Raw genomic sequence first — 26,263 nt, 5'->3', positions numbered from 1 at the left:
CTTACGCGAGCCAAAACTCACGACAAGCGTCAAATTCTCGTCGTTGCGTGCACCTGATTATCCGTTCGTCGTTTGATTGGTCTTCGTTTTGGCTTTTCACACGTATGATCCGTGTGCACATGTCATCACGGTGTCTGTTAGTGTCTGTAAATATGCGCGCATTGTTAATCGCGTGAAGGAGCCGATACGTTTTTGGGGATCCGCGAGAAAGAGATTTTCGCACGCTGAAAATTAACGAAACATGTAAAAGCACACAAATAGGACGTGAGATTATCTGATATCTCGCGAGTGACACGTGCGTGACAATAAAAATTCGACACGTATTCCTCACTCACCGCGATGCCGCCGAGCCGCTTGGACGCCGTCTACAGGAGCATATTGCTCACAAAGTTCTTTACAAAAGATTGGGGTAATCCTGAGAATTTGAAGAGACAAGTGGGTTAACCCTGATCTCCAATTTACAGTGTCACTCGCTGCATACTTCACTTAAATTGAATACAAATACATAGGAGAATGTTGTTATCGTCGTGATGTAGATATACAGGGTGTCCGACAATCACTTTAACATCTCTCGTAGGCAGGTAGAAGGAGTAAAACTGAGTCGAAAAGTCCTGAACCATTTTTTTTCTATTACATATAATAAAGGAGTAATTATTGAATAAATCAAGTCAATCAGCGCCGACCTTTAGCCGGGCTTACGTCAGTGAGCCGCGCGGAGCGCTCACGCACACCAGACGTGTGCGTTCGGCTAAAGGTCGGCGCTGATTGGCTTGATTTATTCAATAATTACTCCTTTATTATATGTAATAGAAAAAAATGGTTCAGGACTTTTTGACTCAGTTTTACTCCTTCTATCTGTCTACGAGAGATGTTAAAGTGAATGTCGGACACCCTGTATATATATATATACAAGGTGTCCCGTAATTGCCGTACAATCTCTCGTGAGCAGATAGAGAAGATCGTATTGAGTCAAAAAAAATCCTTTACCACATATTTGCAATAATTATCGAGATCCTTATTAATAAAGATCTACGAATGAGCGTGCATCAGGCTGTCTCACGCGCGTTCAGTGTTTACCTATAGCAACGTAAGGGAAGAGCTAATATAACAGCATATATCATCACATATACATAATAAAAGATAACCGCGCGAAGCGCATTGGATCACATGTAATTAATCACTTAATAACTATTGCGAATTTTGCAAAATGGGCTGTGTCCGAATTTTTCAGACACCCTGTATATCTATATTCTTGCACATATGTACATGTTTGTTTTATCTATATATTAGTAGTGTGTTTACATTTTATATTATTTATACGTGGAGTACTATATTTATCTTTTGCCATCACAATTTTGCCTAAAATTACAAATTTACAGTTGAATTAATATATGAATATCAGTTTGCGTTACAATATACTAAATGCGATGCTATCAAATAAATTCCATTCAATTCTTATTATATAATATTGTAATTATATAATTACAATATCTAGATGGAATTCTGTAAGAATTTTTTGAGATTTATTGAAAGTATCGCTATTTATCTTTATTTATTTAGAACATGAGAGTATTTCAATCGGACATTTTGTTTCAGTATTTTTAAATTCAGAAAAGTCATAGCACACACGAATCGAGAAGCGTGCTACAATATGATACTATTTGACTATCCGATAGAGATAACAAAAGTATTGAATATTTTTCTATTTATTTTTTGTAATTTTTATGCAACTGCACTTGTGAAATATAATATGCAAACGTGTTTCTGTGTAGGATGAAGAACTAGTTTTTTTGGCGACGTAGAAATCTCTCATTGTTAAATCGTTATGCTCATAGAGTTTGGGATAGGATCGATATTACTGGAAAATCTATTTTATGGATTGATTATAGATACAAGAATATGTGTGTCTACTCTCATATGATAGTTTCTTTATTTTATTTTTATTATTATTACAACACATTTCTCTATTAAATATATCAACGTGAATTAAAAACAAAAGTACAATTAATATTTCTTATTAATATTTCTGTTACTTGAACATTTAAACTTGAGTTTTTCTTCAATTTTCGAAATGTAATGATGTGAAATAGAAATGAAAGCTATTGAATAAAATGATTTATTTACTTCAAAGCCTGTGTGTTTTGATACTATACAACAAACATTATTAAACAATTTATCGCGTAGTTAAACGCTCGCTATACGTACAATATATTACAAGGACTTGGTCGTTCAAACGTGAACGAGATTAAGTTGCGACCGGATATATTGCGCAAAGCTCTCCCGTAATGACAAACTTCGTCTTTCGGTTTTTCTGCGATTTTCTTGGTTCTTTCTTAGCAACTTTTCTTGCGAATCATGTGTTGTGTACCGGACCGGATGGAGATTAAAACCTGACAGACAACTTACACATATATCGAATATATCAACGTGTAACGGTGATTCGATAAACAATAATAATTTTGTTAACAAAACACTTACTTTGATAATAAAATTGATATAAACATCATGTTTTCTGTAAAGATAAGTAAGAAATCGATAAAACTGTGAAATAGATCTATAAAGATAACGAAAGATAACAATGTTAATTTGTGGTGAAATAATAAACAATAAAAATTAATTTAAACAACATTATACAAGAATGTTGATAATTAATAACAACAAATTTATATGATTCTGTGGGTAATTTAGATACGCGCACGAATTTCATTGAAAAATTAAAGAGGTAGACAAGTTTACTAGAAGGAGGGAATACATTTTGTGACACTTCTTCGAGAGATTACTCGAAATACGCATCTAACTACCACATATAGAAAAATATCCGAGAAAAATATTCAACACGAATATACAGCGCGGAGATCTGGCTATTTGTTCTTTCTGTTATATTCGCATGGGAAAATATTTGCCTCTCCGCATGATCTACGGAAGAACTTGATTTCTTTTGCGCTACATGGAAAATATTTTTCAAATCCCAGGCTTCTCGAAAAGCATACAAAAAAAAAAAAAAAGATAAATAAAAACGTCGGTTAACATCGGCGAGAAAAACTTCACATCTTTTGTGTGTTCGATTTTTATATACCATCGAATAGAGTATGCTGTTTTTTTTTTTCAAGACCAACACACATTTAGTTTCACCGTTATTACATGTCTTTTATTGTGTTGAACTCCGAGTTTTTTTCTTACATTGATTTGACGCCGATGTTGTTAATAAACTTATAACAATTACAAATTAAACATATAGTAACGATCCATGTGGCACAAAACATTTTGTAGTTACATAATAACAATAAAAGAAAAAAGATTACGAGATCACGCAATCTATAGTTATTAATCGTCCGATCGTTTAAAAACGATTAGACAGTTTGCTAGCGGCGCTTATCGACCGGAAGCCTTTTAATCGGCTTACGGCTTACCGAGCCGATTATTTGCGCGTGGCGGCTCGGCATTTCCGAACCGGTCGGATAAGTGTTAAATGAGTCTGTCATTTGGACGAAGATCAGAATTGTCAGGATAATTTTCTATCGTCCTGATCGACTCTTTTATAACACCGGAATTTTTGTTCTTTCTTCGTGGCGGCGTGGGAATTTGCTCCGAATTCTCTGTTGCGTTCTCGAAATTTTGAAACGATTTGTTTTCGGACGTTTCTCCGATAGATACCTCGCCGCTCTTCGTGTTAGTCCAGATGTTCTCGAACAAATCAGCGCTCGATTCTGGTTTCGACTGAACGACAAATTTTTTATCAGTATTTGTCGCCTCGTCTGTGTTTTCAGACGCGTCGCCGTTCTCCGTCTCCATCATGACTTTCTCTTCCCAGGCGCAGAAGGACACTTTCCGCTTCTTCGTCGGTGTCGATTTCGAATCTCCGAGGATTTGCTCGAGAGATACCGACAACTGTTCTGTCTTCGGTTCAAATATTCGATCGACTAGAATGTCATCGCTCGCTGAGCGATGTTGATCCGTCGCACTTCCGTCGACTGATTTCTGCTTTTCCACAGGTACGATCTTCGGTTCGAGAAGTTTCTCCGTCACCGAGCTTTGTTTGCACCGCTCTTCGTCTGTGTCGTTTTGTTTCGCGATTTCGGGATGATCCTCCTTCTCCAGCATGTCCGAAAGCGCGACCTCGAGCTCGGTGAGACTCGGCGTCATTGAGCTAAGATTGCTTCCATCGGCAGCGTCGTCGTTTAACACTTTCAGCAGAGTCGAATGATCGTTATCAAGAATCTGGGCTTTGATCTTTGGCTCCGGACTGGGCGGCGGCGTCTTCGTTCGCTGATCCTGGCAATCTTTTTTTAATCTGTTAGTCGTGTCCTTGGCCAACTTCTCGTCAAAGAAATCGACAATCTCCTCGTCTACTCCCTCGAGCATCTCCTGCGGCAGCGACTCCTCCGATATTGTTCTGATTAACTTGTTCGTTACGTCGGAATGTGCGCGTAGCTCCTTGGACTCATACGGATCGTCGTACGGCTCGCTTTCGTTCGACAGGCTACGGCCGAAGATCAGCCTCGATTGGTCGAATCGATCGGATTCTCGGACGACGGTGCCGTTCCTGCAGGACCCTCCGATCGTATCTGCCAAATGGAACGTCCGCGGTTTAACTAGTCACGTACGCGAATAGTTGGGTACCTTCTACACTCCAGACGATTGCTCGAACCGTTTGGGATAGAATCCAAAAGCAGAATAAGTGCGACAGAGAAGAAGGACGGAGGAGATGAGATGAGAAAGGAGATGCGCGGTGATGTGGTTGCGGTCGGACATATATTCGGTTTACATAGCCAACGATTTCTTGTAAATAGGGAGAGGAAATTTCACTCATCGTCACTTCTTCCGCGAATTGAGATTCGTTTCGAGCCGTTTACTTCGGGTTTTACGGAACTTTGAGACGGTGTAAGATCACGATGGGATTTCAAGTTAAGAGAATTTGTGGTCGAAGATGCTAACAACGGACTAACAATAACAACGGAATAACATTGAAACTACTGTATTACATTAAGTTTATTTTTAACATTTGATTTTTATGACACAAAGCTTTCGAGATGACCAACTATAGCATTAATTAATTAATTAAATTTCTCAAGAGAAAGAGAGAGAGAGAGAGAGAGAGAGAGAGAGAGAACGATAAAACTGTTGTTGTATTATATATTAAATATTTACCTAAAGCCGATCGATGAAGTTCCTCATTTAGAAAAAATGGTTCTCTACGAATTGGCGACGTCGCTAGCTTGCAAGCAGGTGATACCTGACAGATCTCTGACATCTTGGGAGGATCAAAGTACCTTAACAATGTAATAAATTTATGTATTTGATATATATATATATATATATGTCACGTATTTCGAAAGACGCACTAATTTTTGACAATATTATATTGATCTCAATACCTGTTTTGATTTATAAACCAATCGTCAAGAGATATCGATTTTGTATCGCATTCGAGTATCGGAGACGGTGCCTTGCCGAAAGATTCGGGTTTTTGCAATGGCGAAGTCGTATCTCGACGAACGCACGAGATTTCGATCTCGACCGTTTCAGCTTCTCCGGTTCCGATATTTTGCGAACAATCAACAACGTCCACACCATCAGAAAACTTTTTTTGCACGGATTCGTCGTTACGGATTCGTGTTAAATTCTAAAGTTAAAAAAATGTTCAAAAAATTACGAATTAATTTTTGTTATACGCAATTGACCCATATAAATTAATTAATTCATAAAAAAATTAAAAAATAATAAATTCTTTTATCTTAAAACTGCCAAGTTTTATTAAACTTGACTTTGTTTTAGAAAAGTGAAAATTTCACATTTCTCTCGCAAGCCGTTTCTTTGTCAGAAAAATGGCACGATGTAAAAGGTTAATATCGATTTTCACACGGCTCGTGTTGTAAACGTACCTCAGCGGAGAGACGCTGGTTCGAGTCGCAATTACTGATGTCGCTGAGGTCCCAATCCTCCAATTTACTCGGATCGTACTTCATGAATCCGCCATCGGTAACCTCATTCTCACTGGAACTCAGCCTCCCGAGCACCTGATACGGCGACAAGTGCTCTATGCTGCCACGTCGCGGAATATAGTCTTCCAGGTGAACACTAGTTTTCTTTAATCGAAGATGATATATACATTATATATATATATATATATATATATATGTATACATAAATATATATATTTAAATAAAAGTTCAATAAGTTTGTTTTCCTGCATTTTTAGAATTTACACTTTGCAACAATATAAACAAAAATCAAACAATTTCTTCTTTAAATTTGACAAAAATTGGAAAAATATTTATACGCTTATGATATAATTTTTTTCTATATGTATTTTGTACTTTGTCGTTGTGAAATCACTGCGATTGATTTGTTTCGACTGATATAATAAAAAATGATAAAATAAAATTTGACAGAATATTATTATACTAAAAAAAATATTATTATACCTAAAAATATTATTATACCTCGGAGAAAGGTGAGAGGAAGGATTCGGCCGGAAGCGAGCCAGTGCTGCTTCTGACTGGTCGCCTCGGCTTAATTTTTTCCCTCGCGCATTTTTCGTCTTTCGCCGAACGACCAGGTACGTCCAACTCATCGTAATTCGGCAGGCTAACGGTGCTGTAGTTCTTTGTCCTTGTATTTGCTTCCGGTCTTTCATCGTCTCTCGAGGAATCCCTGATCCGCTTCTCGAGCTCCTTCGACTTCCGTCTGTCCTGACGATTAGGAGTCGAAGAGTCCTTGATCGACTGGCTCCAGGCGAATCTCTCGTATTCCTCGTTCTCGAGAACTTTCCTGTGATGCTGGCTCGGCTCCGAACTCCTCCAAGTTTTCTTGTCGGACGTTCTCTTGCCGGAAACCACGTCGCTGGATATTATTCTTCCGGTCCCGTTAACCTGCGCCGAGGGAAGTCATTACTTTCGTTATCGAATAGATAGAAATCGAATAGATAGGCTTTTGAAAATTAACATAGTTTCTAGCACGTTGCGAAAGACTTTTTATATTTTTAATATGTAAATTAAATGATGTGTGCATTATAATCAATCGATAATTTCGACATAGGATATTTAAAAAAAAAGAGAAAAAAAATGTGTTAATTTGCGATAAGTAAATTTTACTTTATGCTCGTATATCTCTTTCGTTCGTCGCCCTTCATGCTTTGGATCTTCCTTCCCTGTTTTCCGCATCTCAACATTATTGTCCGGATCATCATCGCCACTCGTCTTCGGTGACTTGGCCAACGAGCATAACGGTTCATCGTCGCGTCTTAAATTATCGGTTACGTTCTCATGAATCTCGTCCGGTTTCGGCGGCAAAGGTCTGCTCCTGTTTCTTTTTTTTCGTCTCGGAGGTGGTACCGGAGTGATATCTTTTAGATTGGAACCTGCAGCAACGACAAACATTTATTTATTCAAACAAATAGTTAGCACGCACTCTTTACGCGTACTCAAGGTACAAAAAAATTGATCAATTAATGAAGAGTTCAGGCTCTTAAGTTTCAAACTGATTGCGCGAAATTCAAACGGTCATGAGAGCCTTACGCCGGATGTTTGTTACGGAATAAATAAATAAATATACATATATATATATATATACATATGTTTATGTTTCTTTTTGTGTAAATGTTTACGTTAGTTTGAATTGAATTTTCAATTCCTAAATTCATATAGAATGCTATTTTGCATCACGTATATGAGAAATTCCGTGCCGTGGCACGGAAAGCCGGAGATTCCAGGTTCGACTTCTGGCCGAGGTGTTTTTTTCGCAATATTTTAAAATTAGATAGAAGGGTAAACGGGGATTTCTCATATACGTGATGCAAAATAGCATCCTATATGAAAATTTAGAAATTGAAAATTCAATTCAAACTCACGCGTAAAAATTTACACAAAAAGAAACAAATAATATGTATATATTATATATATATATATATATATTTATTTATTACGCAACAGCGTAAGGCTCTCGTGACCGTTTTTAAATTTCGCGTTGACAAAATTTATCGTTTTTTGTGTACGAACAAAATATTAAATAAGAACTTTTTGACCAAATATTTTTCATCGTCATTGCATTTTGTGCACCATCGTAATTGCGTTTCGTTTCGCCGTCACGCGTTCTCCGCTTGTACTCTAACGAGTACTCCCCGTCCGCGCTATCTGACAATAAATTACGAGCTTACAGCTGGACGTGGGTGTAACGGCGCGGTACAGGCTAATGTCGACGATCGAATTGGTGAGAGTCGAGCTCGCTCTTGGCGGGCTAGGCACTTCCAGATTAACGTCCACCCAGTCACTGGGATGAAAAGGTCTGTCCACGGAATCTATGCTGCGTCCCCTTGTGAGTGCCTCCTTCGGTGGTGAGCCGGCATATCCTATTTCTGAACTGTGCGCAGAAAAAGATTAAGTGAATCTGCTTCTCTCGCGCATGATGCGCCTGCATCGATAGACGACGCGCTATATCGTACGGGAGCGCGAATGTAAAATACATAACACCACCGAGAACGATATCGAACCTGATACGATGCAATCGATCACCCCGCTCGCGAGCTATCATCAGGTTCGTGGAAATCCATCACGATATACACGTCATTGATCAAGAACGTCGCTGATCACTTCTTCCTTAATGATAGACCAGTGATGTGTATATAAAAAAAAAAAAAAAAAAACAATTAGGAAGAAGTGCTCGTCAGCGAATGTATTTTTGTGTTGCATTGCATGCGATACGCATGCGTGGAGTAAAGTAAAGTAAGATATTGACTTTGTTAATCTTGTGCCGGAAAACAATTTGTGTCCGTCAGAACCGCATCGCAGTGTGCGATGTGCCGAAATAATCTTGGGATCGCGCTACGCGTTCGTGGCGTGAAGCTTCGTATGTTTATCGCAAATGCATTCCGCGTTTCCTCGCGTCTTTCGAGCTATAACTCTTTCGGGACGCGAGACATTACTGGAATTTCACTTATACAAACCTTCTTCTTCTCGCACACGAGAAAGGTGCTTTTCAACTTCGTGCCGGAATACTCCGGTGCACGCGAACGATTTGAAAATATTTGCAGAGAAAAGAAAAATTCACTTGAAAAAGAAGAAATTGGTCTCTCTCTCTCTCTCTCTCTCTCTCTCTCTCTCTCTCTCTCTCTCTCTCTCTCTCTNTCTCTCTCTCTCTCTCTCTCTCTCTCTCTCTCTCTCTCTCTCTCTCTCTCTCTCTCTCCTCTGAACTTCTTTTCTCGCGATTTAACTTGTATCGAGCTAACATTTAAAATGAAAAGAAAGAGAATTGTATTATTATCTTTAAATTCTTGAGCTTGTATTATATAGTTACGGTGACCATACGTCCTATATTTAAGAGAACAGTCCTTTATATCTTGTTGCTGTGTTCTTTAGATTTATTTTTTTTTTAAATGGTCATTTTGTCTTTTACTTTGTGAAATGTCCTTTATTTTATAAAATGAAACCTGCCGACATAAATGGGTTGAAATTTTTTAATATTTTAAACAGATAAGCACGTATTTTTTAAAAACATTTTAAAATTACATTAAATTTTGCTTCTGTTTTCCTAGATCTAACGCTTCTGAATCTAACTGAGCAAGTATTTTTATTAGTATATTACACATGTGCCAGTGAAAAAATTTAAGTAAAAATCACATTAGAAGCATGTATTTTTATCAGGGTTGTTAAAATGTATGTATAAAATATTTGTATACGTTACGCGTATAAAATTAAGTATAATATGTATAAAAATGTCACCGGCCCAGTGGTCTCGCGGCCTGAGTGCGAGGGCTGCGAGTGGGAGCTCCCGAGTTCGAATCCACACCGTCGGATTTTTTCGGGCCGGTCCCTTTCAAGTCGAATTTTTATCGATTGAAAAGCGAACTGAATCGGGCCTCCGAATAGATCGTGGATACAAATGAATCGTGGATATAGAAGTGGAGTGTTGAAAAATATTGTAACCCTAAATCAATTAAACTTCCTTTATCCTTTATCCTTTATGTATAAAAATGTCAAAAAAGTATATTACATTTTGTATCTTATTCAGGGAATAAATACATGTATTAAACATCGTATTATACGTATTATACATATTTTGTGTATAATACATACGGAATGTAAAATACTCTGTATATTATGTATTAAAGTGTATACTATGTCTTTTCTTCCAAGGTTTTAATTATTACAGTATTAGTAACGTTAGTAGGCCTTTTTACTATCATATGTCACTTGATGGCGTAATAGATCGCGTGAGCAGTCGTCATTTTCGTTGTAAGTCATTTTCCTATCTTCAGAAACAATATTACTCATGTTCTCTCCAAAAAGTTCATATTAAAATAAATTATAAAAGTAAGCTTCAAACAAAATTTTGTCAAATAAAAAGTTGTTCTAGAATTTAGTCAAGAATATGTATTTTCAAGAATAAAGAATTGTTCTGGATCACCCTGTATATGACATATGTATGTGTGTGTGTGTGACTAATGAGTATTTTACTATATTAAGATACTATAGATATGAAGAAACTATTAAATTATAATAACATGCAGTAACTGCCACTTTAATGGCTTTAAAAGTTTCTTCTTTAAAGTTTACGTTATCTTCTTTTGAATATAGTTTGTTTGATGTAACACAGTTCGCTTTGTAAAATTAATAAATTTACTTATGTTTAAAAAATTACTTTTTCATTATTTCCTGTCCTCCACACATTAGCAGAAATAATAATAATTTACTGAGGTACTATATTAAAATGACTTTTGTTTATTTTGGCATTTAAATGTTCACGTTTTGCAATGGTCATCAATGTGCTTGTTTCTTCATTACTTCTTGCTCATTGTTTGTTTTTTGCTTTACATTTTTATCTCATTCCAGTAGTAAATATTTTATAAAAAACTTTTTTTAATATTAAAAATTAATTTATATTAATTTAAAATCAAAAACTAAAGAATTGTATAAAAGGTACAAAATTAAAATTGTAATTTACGAAATATTTGTATATGTGTTGCCATTTTTTACATGTCAAAAACTGCCAATGTATAATACGTATTTTATACATCTATAAGATTATGTATTATACTCAATGTATTATACACTAACAACCCTGATTTTTATACCAAATGCAATTTTGACATAAACTGTATATAGTTTTGTGAATTTTTAACACATACCTGATTGATTAAAAAAAGTTAATTTGTGTTGAAAAGTATCACAAGATTACAATTTTTTTAAGAAATAACATATTTTTATGATAATATAATATTTTTTTAAGTAATATTATTTAAGTATTATATATTGTTTCAGTAATATATTGTTTAAAATCCTATATATTACATATATATGCTTATTATATGCTTATTATTATTTATAATAAATATTATAAAGTTTTTTAATTTTAGTCTAACAAATAAACGTGCTCTTTTTTATTGTAAAACAATTTCTATATATAAGTTGTCCTTTATATATATATATATAAATATCATAAAGTTACGATATTTTACGCTATTATAACTACGGCGACCATATTAAAAAAAAAATATATATATATATATATATATTTTTTTTTTCTTCAAAAAAATATGGTCGCCGTAATTATAGTAGGGTACAATATCGTAACTTTATGAAAATGACGCCTTTTAATAACGTTACGCATTATATTGTAGTGTTAAAAGTAGAACAACCGAATAAACAATGTTCTATTCTCTTCACTTAATGGATATCAAAATGTGTGGACGCGTGATTGCTCGGTGCACACTAACGAAGCGCCGCGTAACAACATATGACGCGCGCGAGTTTATTTACCATGTTAACCGGTGCACATACATGCGAGCCGATGCATCGTAATTTATGCTTCGGCGTACTCGAATAATTTACGCGAAATCCTCGTCCTTGTCTCTCTTGCGAGCTCAAGTGAATTAAAATTCACATTGTCGAAGCAATTCATGCCACGAGTGGATTATTATAAGCATATTTCCGCTGCGCGCGAGTTTTACCAGAGCCAGATTCATAAAATCTGCATGTTTTTAACGTTATATATGAACGTGATATTATTATATATCACTTAATATAATCAGCTATTTTTTCAACGTTCGCAAATTTTTTGCTTGAAACGCTTAATTGCCCGTTAATTTATGTTTCTTTTTTTAAGAGCGTCAAAAATGTCAATCTGAAAGAATTTTGAGTAATATAATCATTGTTAAATCTTTCTCTCATTCTCTAGTTCGTATTTTTTCAAATAACAAATACATACTTTGTAAGCTACATAGTTTTTATTTTTTTTAACGAGCATTTATTACTTCTTGACCTTCGTTATGCATTTTGTGCAATATGTTTGCACACGATAAGTCGAATGAATGATCGATGCGATCTATTTACAGTAAGTTAGAATTTTCTGCACTTTCTCGCCGATAATTGTGCGAGAATGATTAACGATAAAGTACCATTATGCTTAAACTACGCGGCATTTTGTCTCTCTTAATGTTGCTTGCGTCAGCTCTAATGCGAAAATAAACATTGCTATCTGTGCCGTTAATTACGATCTGACGATAAACAAAAGGTCAATGTTCATGAAGAGTAACGGTGCGCCATGAAGAATATCTTGCCACACAGTTGCTGAACTATTATAAAATTACCGAGTCCCGTAATTTCGCAACATGTTCTCGTTTTGGTTATTACGCAAGGCGTGTAATTAATAAATTTTATCGACAAAATGAACCTTTGCCGTCGATATAACTCGCACAGAAATTGACCATTAACGTTATTATACCGTGTAAGTTTCGAAGAATCTTTTTTTCACTGAACATTCTCGGTTTACTGCATGATCACTTTTAATATTCCCGCGTAATGAAAAATTTATTCATTCATAACTGTAAAAAAAAAAAAAATTTTACGTATTTAACTGAAGTTTTGAGCAGAAATGTGATCTGCAGATCTCTCCGATCAGACAATTGCAAGCTATTATTATAAGCACACACACTTATGTTAACATGATAATTTACTGTATTGTAGATACTGATATATAGATGGTAACGTAATGTGATAAAAACGTTTGTGTAACTACAAGATACATTTGGCAACAAATTAGAGATATTAACTCACTCGTGTGTGTGTGTGTGTTTTATGACGAGAGCCACAGTCACTTGATAGTTACTCTACCGCGGTAAACTTATCGATCGGTTTAATCGTTCCCGATACGATAAAAAATATAATTGAAGTGGCGCGTGGTAACGCCGCGTGCGGTCGTTAGAAAAAAAAGATCGAAGAGAGAAAGTAGATTCCTTCGAAGAATACCGATAATTGAGCAGTACCTTAGAGTTCCTGTTAAATTGCCTAAAGTAGCACTCCGCGGTTCTCATAAAATATGCATAACGTGTTGTAGGTTGTGAAACTAACATTTTTTTAAAATTAGATTCCGAAATAAATTAATGAGAAAGCAATGTGTAGCGCACGCTGATTTATCGGTGGATTTAAAATATTGTCACGTTTTTATAACGTTCAATATAATAAACTCACTGTTCTGTTTGATTACGCAAAAGTTTATTTTCTCAACACGGGAAAATTCGGACTTGCGTGATTGTACGTTTTTTCTCTCGCCACTCTCTTACAATGTAAAATACTTAAATACTTAAAAACAAATTGAAACTTATTTTCAAACAAATTGAAACTTATTTTCAAACAAATTGAAACTTACATATGCAAAGTAAATGCTCGTGTTTACATGACCTTTAATTTAGACACTTTATTGTTTATTTAATCATAAAATGGAGAATTTTTTAATTGCTTTTTTTTTAATTAGTTAGATATAAAATATAACAATAAAATCAACAATTTAAAGTTACGTTTTTAGCTTCGATCAATGTTTTGAATTTTCGCACCTGCAGACGTTCTACTGATCCTGAAAAGGAATCGTGTTGAAACGCGAGGCGTAGGACGGGGAACAAGCCAAAACTTCGACCCACGCTCGATCATCGTTGTGTGGATTCACTGTCACACGGCCTAAAAGCTGTCTGAATGTGGGATAACCTGTCATATGACCGTAGATCCTTTTTCACGATAATGAGAGAACCAAGAGATCACTGTTCTGCTCGCTTAACGCGTCGCGCATTTAACGTGTGACATATTGCATCATGTCCGAGTTCTAAAAATATTCTTTATCGATATATAATTATAGACAATAGTTTCGATTTTGTAAATAAAATTAAGGATCTGATATTTGATTTTTTTTCTTTTTTTTGCTTTCGCAGTGTGTTGTATTAACATCCGAAGATGTTTTTTAAGTTTGAATCGCGTTAGTGTCATTTTTTTATACCGACGTTTCGTGAACATTTTAGCTCACTTCATCAGTGTTTCAAGAGCAGCCTGATAGAGTATCAGGCTCGCCAATATAAAAATGACACTAACGCGGTTTTACTTATTTCTCATTTGTTAGTAGAATAGGTATAAAAACATCAAATTAATCATCTCTGATCGACAAATTAGTTTTGTCTGACATCGTATGACTATTTTCTCAGATAGATATTTAAATTTTGCTAGATAATTTTCTCTTATCATCAACAAAAACCGAGAACTGAATGTCACATCAACGACTTGATTTCGACGCTGTGACCGAAACAAAAATAAAATTGCGACGCGTTCGCTATTCTCTCACTTGAGAGCCTGACCATTTATGGATTGAGTCCGCGCGCGCTTCGTCACTTCTCGATTCATTGTCAAGCTAGATTCACCTTCAACGATGACGATTACACTTTCGGTTTGTTTAAGTTTCACTTGGAAGGTGTTGGCCTCTTCAGGAAATTGCGTTTCTTTCCTCTTTATGTGGGCTATCGTGATTTATTGCCGCGATCAAGAAAAGATCACAATCGCGATATTGCGTATCAACTCTCTGACGCGCGTATTAGAAATAACATCATTCATTTGAATAGAATAATTTTCACCGACTTGTGAGATTGTGATACCTCGTCTCAATTACGGTCGGGAAAATAATTTCCTACCGCAAGTATTGTGTTGGCCCAAAATAAGTAATGTCGGAATTTTCGATAAAAAACCAAAATAATTTTTTTAAGTATAAAAAACTTTATTCAATAATGTATTGATCATTTTGACCATCTTGCAAGTAACTTCATAACACCATCCTTCCAGAATTTCTCATCTTTTTCAGCAAAACATATCTTGAAACATATATTTTGCAGATCGACGTTACTTATTGGCCAGCCCGATATTTCGTAATAACTATACACACGATGAAATATGTATGTATAGCGCGATTACTCGTCCGGTAAGTCCATTAAAAATTGTTCGATTCAAATTCTAAACTTGTTTCATAAATTCCTTTATACCGTGTGTGTATTTCTTACGTATAAATATTATATCTAGAAAACGGTGGTATGTGCATTAATTACATTAATGCATACGCGTGTAATAAAATTTTCTCCAGGTCACGAAAAGGCAACTTCTCGTCGCTTTCTATCGGTTCAGAAGGTATATCTCTTCTCCGAATTAATATGGTCGCATGGATTGTATTCCCCAGCCGCCTCTAAGTGATTATCTCCGAGCCACGTTCCCGCGCAATTAACAGCAACGATGATGTGCGCTCTTGGCAATAACCGTGAGCGAAATTACCGGCGACGTGACTCTTAAAAGCGACGCCGAGAGCCTTGTTATACACGGTAGCCGATAAACTTTGCGCGCGCGCGCGCGCGCACGTGCGTGCTGCTCGTTTGCGACTTGTAATCGGGAAAAGTATGCGCGAATAAAGTTTCAAGAACAAGAGGAAAAACGGCGCGTACCTCGTAACTCGCTGCGTGGCGCCTCCCAAGACCGAGCCTTCCTCCTTTAAACTCGGATAAATCTGCAACAGAAAAGTGGATGTTGCGTATCTGTTGTTTCACATTTTCACAAAAGTTCGGGCGGAAATAAAATGGTGCTTTTTTTTTTTTTTTATACATATATTGGGTTAGTCGAATCAACGTCGTAAGTAATCTCTACATGGAACGTTGTGTGAGAAGAAGATATGTATCGAGCATACTATTCTTTTGCGAAGAAGTAGTTTGTACGTAAAAAAAAAAAAGAAAGAAACAAAGTAAAATACTTCGTAAAGTTCTTGAAGCCTCAATAAATCCTGAAAAGAAAGCGCGCGCGTCATTTAAATTTTCACGATGGAATATGAACACTTTCTTATTGTTTTCGTCTCGCTGTGATAAAACGTTGTTTCGATTATACGAGAAATAATGTTTGCGAAACAACAGAATGACATAGTCGTATATAATTAAACGAAGTAATTCTATATCGCCGATAGCTTAAAGATAGCACACACACATCCCCGTCGGGAATTAATAAGTCATTAACGTCATAATTACTTCGACGTGCCCTTAGGTCGAGAGAATGCAAGGAGCAATTCTGCAAGTGAGCGTTGAGACGTGCAAGGCGGATGAAGGATCGTCGAATCGATCGCATGGAGAGCCGATTAAACTAATTCGCATTACTTGGCTCATCGGTTCCTTTACTCGATCGAAAACCGACGATATATAGTTCGCCGACCGTTTTCCCTGTGACTCGTCCCAAAAAAGTTTGTGATCGCGTCGAAACTTGATTTTTCAATCAAATTTGGAACTTACTAAATGATCTCGCTAATAACCGGTCTTTTTTTTATAGTTTGTTAATTCTCGAAAACTATTTTCTCTCAAAACTTATTTAAAACCATTTTTCGTAATTCTTTGGTGTTATATTTATCGTAAATATATTCTTCGAGAAAAAACGCAAAGATTTTTGGAGACTTAGAAGTAAAATATTTTTCGAACGAACACAATCGCTCTTTTTTCTCTCGCACAAGTTGCATGGAAGCGAAAAGAGATATCTACTTCTCTCAACAATGTACATACCATAACTTGGAAAATTACAATCTATATTGAACTCAATTAGTATCCAATTAACGTTTGCAGTATCCAATTAGCGTTAGTTCTCCATTGCGAGAGCTGCTCTCTTACTTATCGCTCGATAGAATTAAAACTTGCTAATGAAATTAGAAACATATCCGTTTAATATACAAAGTGAAATAACGTGCCAAGCGTCGTCCAAGATTATGTTTTACGAGATCAAGTTGAGATACTCGTAAGTGTATCGACAAAAAAAAATTAAGTTTTAAAGGCTTATCTTTCAATTTGTCGAAACTATCTGAGACGACGAGCAATAAACTTAGCGGAAACGCGACTTGGTCCCTGACACTCTTGCCGAACGATTGTGCAATCGTTCGACCATCCTGCGCGAATCGCGTTGCATAATACTCTTTGTATCCGCGCGGGACACAAAAACACGATAGCGTGCAAAAGGTGCGAGTATAAGCACCGGCCAACTCAATACCGTTCTCGTCGTCTTTACGATCGGCCTTCAACTGCGATATATCCCAGATGACTCGTTTGTGACGCGTCGGGTGTTCTCACGGCGACGTTGAAACAATTACTTCTACGCGAATCAATGTTACCACCACGCCGAGTGCAACGCGATCCGATTTAACACCACGTGAAAGTGCGATATTCTTCGGAAGAAAATTTTCCAATGATATTTCAAACTGTGCGCACACTGTTTTAGTAACAGAGTCGGTTTGCTTGAGAAAGTACGAGCGAGCTTTACGCATCGCGGCGTACGTAGACAACACAACGATGACATTTCGAACATCAGGCCAATTTCGATGAAAAAAAAAAAAGAACGCGCGAAGCAAATCGATCAAAATTGGTGCATAGCATATGTAAATAAAGAAAGATCGTTCGCTTTACGTTACAATGACTTCGGCAATTCGAACGCGCCGGACGAATTTTTTTTCAAACGTCATTTTTCGCCAATTTCGTTCGAGAACAAGAAACGCAAAATACAATTTTTGATAGTTCCGTGCGCGCACGCAAATACATCACTCTAAAAGTATTCATCGCAACAGATTTTTTTTTTTTAATTTATTGTCGCGAATTTATTAACCAAATGTACAAAACAAATTTCTGAAATTTACGAAAACTCCGTGGGAGAAAAGCTCTTTCCGTAATTTGAAATATTCAACGCAACGGCAGACAACCTGAATTTCGTTGCACTAACTCTAAATTATAGAGGCAAGTCCTCGAAACTGTCTACGTACATTATTACTATATATATATATATATATATAAGAGCAAATTCGAACAACAAATTAAAACTCGGTTGAAGCAGGCTAATCGCGAGTAAACGAGCTCCGGACGATCAAACTTGAGCGTTGTTAATACATGCACATTGTGATCGTCGCGGCAAATAATGCGCACGTTAACGAGATTAGCGGGACAGCAGAGAGGAGAGACGTCCTTGCATCGATCTCGCGCGGCGCATATACGGCGAGACGACGGACGCGATGTTTACACCTTCCTTTTCGTATATTCGCACGTTGTATCCGCGTGTGTTGTATGTGTGGACAACCCTTTTCGAAATTGTACACGTGTCGCGCGCGCGGACGTTCCTACGGGCGCGGTTTACATTGCAAATTCGTCGGGAAACTTCTCGCGCGCAACACATCTCGCCGTCGAGTCGGTGACAAAAGTTATTTTACCGATTAAATTACACCCCGGACCAAGGTTGCCACTGTCCGCCGGCATTGTCCCAGTGATGTTGTTCGCGAAACACGTTTGCTAAGCCTCTCCCGGGATAGCCGTCTGAATACTTGCGAAAGTATAGCACTGATAATACTGCGACGATACATAACAAGTGCGCGCTGCTTGTAAGTTTTTTTTTTAGGAAATAAAAAACACATTATTGCTTTTTTCAGACTCTTGCGGTGTTGGAGAATCAGTTGGTAAAATTTAAAATTCAAGCGTTGGAAATATATATATTTAATGTTTTTCCTAAGTTAAACGAGATATATTGTGCGCATGTATGGAAAAAAAAACAATAAAGAGTTTCTTTGAAATATGGCAAGTAAGTTAATGTTGGAGAAGTCGAGATTTACTATTTGCAAAAGCAATTTACATGCCAGCTGTTTTGGCGAATGCAAGGCAAGAAGTTGGAGACCTGGCGTGAAATCTGTGCGCACATTACGACACGTGTTATTACCCAAGTTTTATATGCCTCCGTGACAGTGGGCAATTTTCTAGGTTCCTGCACAAATATCTAATGTAACTTTCACTATCTATTAATAATACAGTAGCGTAGGTCGATCGGTCCAACGTCTGCCTTCGTGAAGTCGCGACTACATCGCTAATAATACAATTGTCTTTCTCGGATGTGAGATATTATTCGAGAAAATTCGACAATCGCGAGATTTTCCATTTCCAGAATAATATTTAATTAACAAATTAATTTGTTTGATTAAATTCTAATTCAGAAAATGTAAGCATTTGTAAAAAAAACTGTTTATAAAATAATGTTTAAGTTCAACAACAGATATTACCCATTAAAATGCAATTGAAATATTATGTTAGCATATTATATTTTATTTTGTTTCAAAATTTGTAAGAACTGTTTAAAATAATGTTTAAGAGTTCAACAATAGATAATCTATTGTTGAACTTAAACATTATTAACAATAGATAATCTCTATTGTTGAACTTAAACATTATTTTAAACACACACTTTTTACAAATTTTGAAACAAAATAAAAAATATAAATGCTAACATAATATTTCAATTGTATTTTTGAAGAATGTATGGTTTTAGCTCCGTAGATTCTACATTATCTACAGTTTTTACTGCGTAACTTCAAACGATCATCTATTATTAATCATCGAACACTCTGACATTGATAAACATCGAAACATTCTTGAACTAAAGACATCTAAAATTATCTTTATTTGCTCAACTTCTTGTTTTATCAGAGTTAATGCAAACATTGTGTGTGACTTTCTTTTTTATCGATATAGAAGGTTTATATAAGTCTTTTTTTTTTAATTGCTGTCACACTAATAATACAAGCTCGTTGAAATGTCGCACGAAAATCTATAGATGTTATCGCGAATTCAGTTGTGACATTGTGAAAAAAAAAAAAAAAAAAAAACAAAGAAGTTTATTTCCGGATAATTGATATTGCTTTTGATTAATTTGTCATTTATATCTGTAAAGATTCATCTCACATTAATCTATTACGCACGCGTAAATATATACGCGTTTGGTTTGTCAGCATAAAACAAATCGCATCGCGTGGCCCCGTCATAAAGATACACACGGTTCTATGTTGCGCCGTGCTTTACGTAATCTTTATTCTGTTGTCAAGCTTCGTACCAGTGCTTCAATCACAAGCACACAGTATCACGCGAACGTAACTGTGTTCGTGTAAGGTACGTATGAGCTCTCGCTTATATATATACAACGTATATTCTCGCACGTTTACCTACACCTATTTCTGTTACGTGCATTCGTTGCTAAGGACGTTACGTTTTCCATTTCGACGGACTCCATGCATAACAGCGACATTAGCAACGTCTCATTAACAATTCAAACTAGGTCAGCTTAATAGAAGTTCCTTCGGTCCGACGGCGCGCTCATTAAATCTGACACTGATCTAATCTATCTTAAAAATGTTGACAAAAAAAAAATCCAATAGAAAAGATCAAAACGACAATAGCAATTGTCTTCTTCTTACAAAAAAAAAAGGATTGTTACAAGAAAAAGAACAAGAAAGAATGAGAAGAAATTATTTAAGTGAATTTCGCACAGGTTTTTGTTTATTGTATATCTATTTTTCTGTTCTATATCTTTTTTTTTGTTACGCAAGCGGTCGTCTACTATTTTCTAGTTAGCATGTGCGCAAACACGCATATGAATCGGCAAACTGTATTTTTTCAAGCATTTGTGCCCGCAAGGTAGAAGCGTCGAGAGCGATAAGGTGGCAAAGACCGGAACTAGGGTTGGACCGAGATCTATGCTATAGAACACGGTCAACATTCATATTCCCGCGATAATCTCTTACAACTCGCTACAAAGATAAAACGACGAATTAAGAGATCTGGAATTTACGCTCCGTCGCGGCACAATTTTTGTCGAACAAAACGTTGTTCAACTTTCGGGTGTTTCGCAAAACCAGAAAAATGGTTTTCTTTGTGCTTTTATGAGAAATTAAATTTAGTGCACTTTTTTCGTCGCTAGTTGGTAGATTTCGAGTATCCGTGTGCGCAGAAGCAACACAGATGTGCAATGCATTTATATGGATGTTATATCAATCTATCGTGAACACGTGAGGGGCGAACGAATCAAAACGAATAAATCCATCATCGCAACTTACGTTACAAAGAAACGGAATTTAATTGAATCTAAAAATACGGTTTCAACTCGGATGTTGCGAGAGAGAGAGAGAGAGAGAAGCGATTGTTAAATATTAAATTAATACGTGGGCAAAGAGACAGAAATAGAAGAGAGTGTCGGTGAAAGCGTGAGCGCAATTTATGTTATTGTGTATATAGTGAACGTACTGACACAACAACCGTACCTATTGTATTGGCGTTCTTTGCGTTCCTCACAATTTGCATAAATTTTTAATATAATAACAAGTGAGAATGGAAATAAAATAATAATACTGTAAAAAACTATTTGCACAAAAGAAAACACGATATTCATTTTAGAGAGAAGAATATAATTCTTACTAGTTGCAGCACACAACATTGCTAGCAGCAAATAGGCTGCGATTATTTTTTAATATGAGTCATTTTCTCTATATGAATATGAAATGAAAACCAATGTACAAGAAGTGTAATCTAACTGTGACCCTCGCGCGACTCGATTTTTTCTCTAGTCTTCATTTCTTACCTAAAGCATCCTTGACACGCGCATAGTTTCTTGTTTAACATCGAACTTATCGCGTTATGTCTAATTGAACCAATCCCATTCGTGTTATATGCGTCTCTCTTTCTTGCTCTCTCTCTCTCTCTCTCTCTCTCTCTCTCTCTCTCTCTCTCTCTNTCTCTCTCTCTCTCTCTCTCTCTCTCTCTCTCTCTCTCTCTCTCTCTTTCTCTCTCTCTCTCCCTCTCTCTCTCGAGTACAATCGTTGGTCATCTGTGCGATGACTAAACCAATCGCGTTTTAATGCGCCAAATACATCGCACGTTTGTCCTTGAACGTAAGCGAAAACATCGTTAGAATTTGTTCCGAAGTTATTTCCGAAATGATTTATGCGTTCGGTGCGGGAAAAATTGCATTTTAGAAATTGCAAAACTCACGTATAACCAAAATGCACAACAAACGTGTATAAATTTATAAATTATGAATTGCAACATGTAAGCACTCATGTTAAATAATTTAAGTACATGTTTTAAAAAGCGAAAAATAAATAAAAATTATATATATAAGAAACGTAAAATTTATACACACATCTGGACAAAACTATATACAAAACTATATATATATATATATATGTGTGTATTAAATATTGTGATATTGCATAATTAATACTTGCATAATTGAACAATGTCGAACTTTAAGACACGATGAAAAAAAAAACTAAGTAACCATGCGCGTAGTCTCTTTATATAATCGAACTTATATGTATGTATGCCGTCGGGGAGAAAGGTGTAAAAGCAGTAAGAGAGTCAGCATCGTTAGCAATCACACATCCGCATATCTGAGATTCCAAATTATCGTGACGCGCAGGCCTGTAGCGCGCGTTTGCAAACTCATGCAATTTGTGCGTGAATAGACGTGTGCGTGAATACACGTGTGCGAGCACACGTTATATAATAAACGAGGACGCATCTCCCGTATTCGTTTCAAGTGCAACCGACGGCGCGTATTTCTTTTTTGTTTTTTTTCATACTCGGCTTCTCAATCGTTCTCACGAAGAAACGACCGGGCAGCGTAATAATCGTGCAAAATTATACGGCAAACAGATGTTTCTCGTGAACAACGTCACAAGTGCAACTATCATCACACAGACGTGTTATTTTTTACAAGTCCGAGAACGTGTAGCAAAGACTTACCACCTAGATTGAAATTTATGTGATTTCTCGAAATTTAGGAAAAAAAAAAATATGCAAATACCTCACGTATTCGCGTAGGTTTTTTTTTTTACAACAACTGGTAAAACATGGACTTACGTAACTAACATAAATGTAGAGAATTTATTACCCACAACAGAATTAAATGTTTTCTTTTGCGTGACACACATAAATTTCAAGCCTCAACAGGTTTCTTGGAGGTTTCGTTAATTCGAATCGGGAGAGAAGTCCATTAATTTTTATCGCGCGTTCATTTCCATAGATAACGCACCAAGAGAGACACCCGTTGGCAAATCGCTGTTTGTGCGTGTCGTTGAAAACGTAAACACGCGAGCGATTCATCATCATCGCGATCAACATCATAAACAGATGTTTGAAAAAGAAGCGAAACGTTATACATATGTCTTCGTTGTATACATACTCGGTGAGCGCAGCGCACGAAAACACGATCCAACGGGGACTTGGAGTCTTGGGCTTTGGAAGTTCTTTCCTTGCACCACGCGTGTCCCATTTTTCTCTTTTCCTGGGTCTCTCCGTTCGTCGATTCTTTTCCAGTTAAGTCGCACGGCCAAACTGCGTTCCTCTCACCGATAAGACCGGGTAATGTAGGCCATCTTCAGACCTGTTCTTCGCGTGACCTGCCGCAACCGACGTGTCTTCTTGTACACGGTCGACCGCGCGATCGTGTCTCCCGTTCGTATCCTCGAATGTAAAAGGTGAAACGGGAGCCTCACGAACGCTCTGAGCACTGAGAGACAAAAAACAAAAAAACACGCTGATATACACATGCGTTCTTATGCTAGTTTGAAAGACAACGAAACATACTATTACGTTCCGATATCCGATTTCGCAAAGCTTCCGGCAGTCTATTGTGAATTTACATTCTGCAACAGAGATCTTTTGTTCGACTTGAATTTCGGCAGAAAAAAAAAAACTACTTTTATTTCACGTAAAATGTAAAAGAATACGATCTCTCTTATTATGTACGTATGCAGAACCGGAATACGACAACACAAATAACGCAAATTTTGTTACACAATAAAAACTATGTAAAGTAACATCTGAATTGTGCGTGTGTGTATTTATAGTTAAATTAATCGTTAAAAAATAACACATTAAAAAAAGCGTAACTTTAAATTACTTAATTAAAATTGATAAAATAAATTGCGGAGGTACGTTCGTTCGTGCAAAAAAAAAAAAAAAATGAAAATAAATTAAATCACTATCGCATCGAATCGTCGCGTCTAATCAAATCTAGAAATATGAATTTTATAGTGGAATCATGTGTGTCGTTTTCCATGAATGGATGTAGCGAGTCGCGTACGTCGTATTGGCATTGGAGACGTGCATGGTCACGCGGACCGCCTTTCCTGCTGGATGTCGTACGCGTTTGAAAAACTCGCGTAATACCCGCGCACACGCGCTTGCCATTTCGCGCGCATGTGCGCATCGAAATTTCACGCAGAAATCACGAAAAAAAAAAAAAAACAAAAAAAAAGAGGAAAACGGTTCATTGCACTTTCTGAAACCTGCAACCGATGAGGCGCGCGAAACATGCACCTGTTCAAGCAATCACTGCATGCGGTCGCGCGCTGAAGGCACGAGATCATAAGAAAACACGCGACGAAACATTGACAGTTTTTTTAACGTCAGTTTGTGTTTTACACAAACGCGCGTCTCTCTTCGAACGAGGAAAAAAGTTCGAAGGAGACGCGCTCAAACAAACGTATGAGAAATTACGTTCGATAACGTAACGATAACGTTTCCTTTGAACGTATTCCAAGTCCGAGTCGACGAGTTACTTACTACACGACGCAAACGTACCTATTTGTTTCGGAAGCGAATCTCCGGTGATGTATTCAAGTGCACGTCTCTTCTTCGAGAAATTAATCTCCGCATCCATCAATGACTATGATGAATCACCTACCGCGTGCGTATATACGCGACGACAACGTTGACTCCGAAAAGAGTTTCGCGCAGAGACGAGCCAGCGTAGCGAGCGCGAAGACTGCGACCGCGGACTGATATCGCGCTTGGTACCTGTGTGGTACCAATTGGTCGAACACGCGGCACTGTCGGCACACAGTCAGTTCACCGACTGTGTATCGTATGCAATACACACACGGTGTCGACGACTCTCACACACTGCAGGCGAACCGACCAACACCCGGATGACGACTTGCAGGCGCGGCACTGCGGCCTCGGTGTGCCCGAAGACTTTCTAACCGCAGCCTCCGCGACGGAGGCCCGCCGCATCTCTTTGGTTCCTTTACCACCTCCATATCCTTTTCTTCATCCTCGAGATCTTCATCTATAAGAACATGCGTGATTCACCTCTCTCTCTCTCTCTCTCTCTCTCTCTCTCTCTCTCTCTCTCGCCGTTTCTTTCTTTCTCTATCGCTCCAATGATTCTCTCTAGCAGAAATTTGAGCGAGAAAGAGAAAGATCTGTTCTCTTATATCAGATTCTTTCTTCGCGCTCAGGTGCACTCGATTCTCCTCTCGGTTTTCGTTTTCTCCTCTTGTACCTTTGTCTTGTGATATTCTCGATATTCTCAGACAATCGGTGCTTCCTTCTCTTTCACGTTTGCGGATTTATTCTTTGTTTTTGTTCAAGGACGTTGTTTGTTTTTCTTGTTTTATTCACATTTTCTGACAAAGTTTCTCTTTTGAGAAACGCTTTTTACACACTGTATAATTTGAACATGCGTTTAAGAATAACTTTCTCAGTAATTATACATCGAGATTTTATCACTTAAATTAGCAATATGTTTTTTTTTTCTATTTGTTTGTCAAACATTTGTATGACTTACTCAAAACAATGTTGTTTTTATTATTTAAAAGATATTTTAATCATTAGAAAATTTTGAAAGAAAATAAAATTAAGTCTGAACTTATAGCAACACTGAGAAAATTTGTGATGAAAAATCTGTGAAAAAATTTTTAATCCAACCTTATTGAATTTCTTAACGAAAAAAGAGAGATATACAAATTTATAAATATGGTTTTAAATTCGAATATTATTATTAGAAAGAAAAGAAGAGAGAGAAAGAGAAAATCTTTTTTTGCCTGCATATATGTATTAAGAGGGTACTGGATACCGACTATAGAGACCTGTAAACCGACTTTCTCCTATGACGTTTGGTGTCGTATTTACTTCATTAAATCTAAAATGCTTCTACAAAAATAAGTAAATTGTGCTAAGGATTGGCGCTTATTCTTTGGAATGTCAAAATTCAGCATAAATTTTTTCTTATACAGTTTCCTTCTATAACCTCACTATATATTCATGTATGTAGAATTATTTCTAAGCTTATGTACATATTTACAATGAACAAGCGCCACAGATACGACAAAAACGAATCTAATGAGACATTCAGATTAT

At 36.7% G+C, this 26,263-nt stretch overlaps 1 protein-coding gene across 1 annotated transcript; it reads right to left on the bottom strand.

Moving 5' to 3' along the window:
* Positions 1-1,967: 1,967 nt before the first annotated feature.
* LOC109860316 lies at positions 1,968-25,072 on the bottom strand. The gene is made up of 10 exons (XM_020439319.1): positions 24,704-25,072; positions 23,301-23,627; positions 15,737-15,798; positions 8,156-8,358; positions 7,095-7,360; positions 6,444-6,872; positions 5,883-6,086; positions 5,376-5,623; positions 5,149-5,270; positions 1,968-4,565 (listed from the first exon to the last, which is right to left on the bottom strand). Exons 2-10 carry the CDS (start codon positions 23,388-23,390, stop codon positions 3,466-3,468), a joined length of 2,724 nt encoding a protein of 907 aa, XP_020294908.1. The 5' UTR covers positions 23,391-23,627; positions 24,704-25,072; the 3' UTR covers positions 1,968-3,465.
* Positions 25,073-26,263: the final 1,191 nt, after the last annotated feature.

The sequence above is a fragment of the Pseudomyrmex gracilis genome, unplaced genomic scaffold (assembly GCF_002006095.1).
Source record: "Pseudomyrmex gracilis isolate BER0280 unplaced genomic scaffold, ASM200609v1 scaffold_367, whole genome shotgun sequence".
Lineage (NCBI taxonomy): Eukaryota > Metazoa > Arthropoda > Insecta > Hymenoptera > Formicidae > Pseudomyrmex > Pseudomyrmex gracilis.
This window is presented reverse-complemented; position numbering and strand designations above follow the sequence as displayed.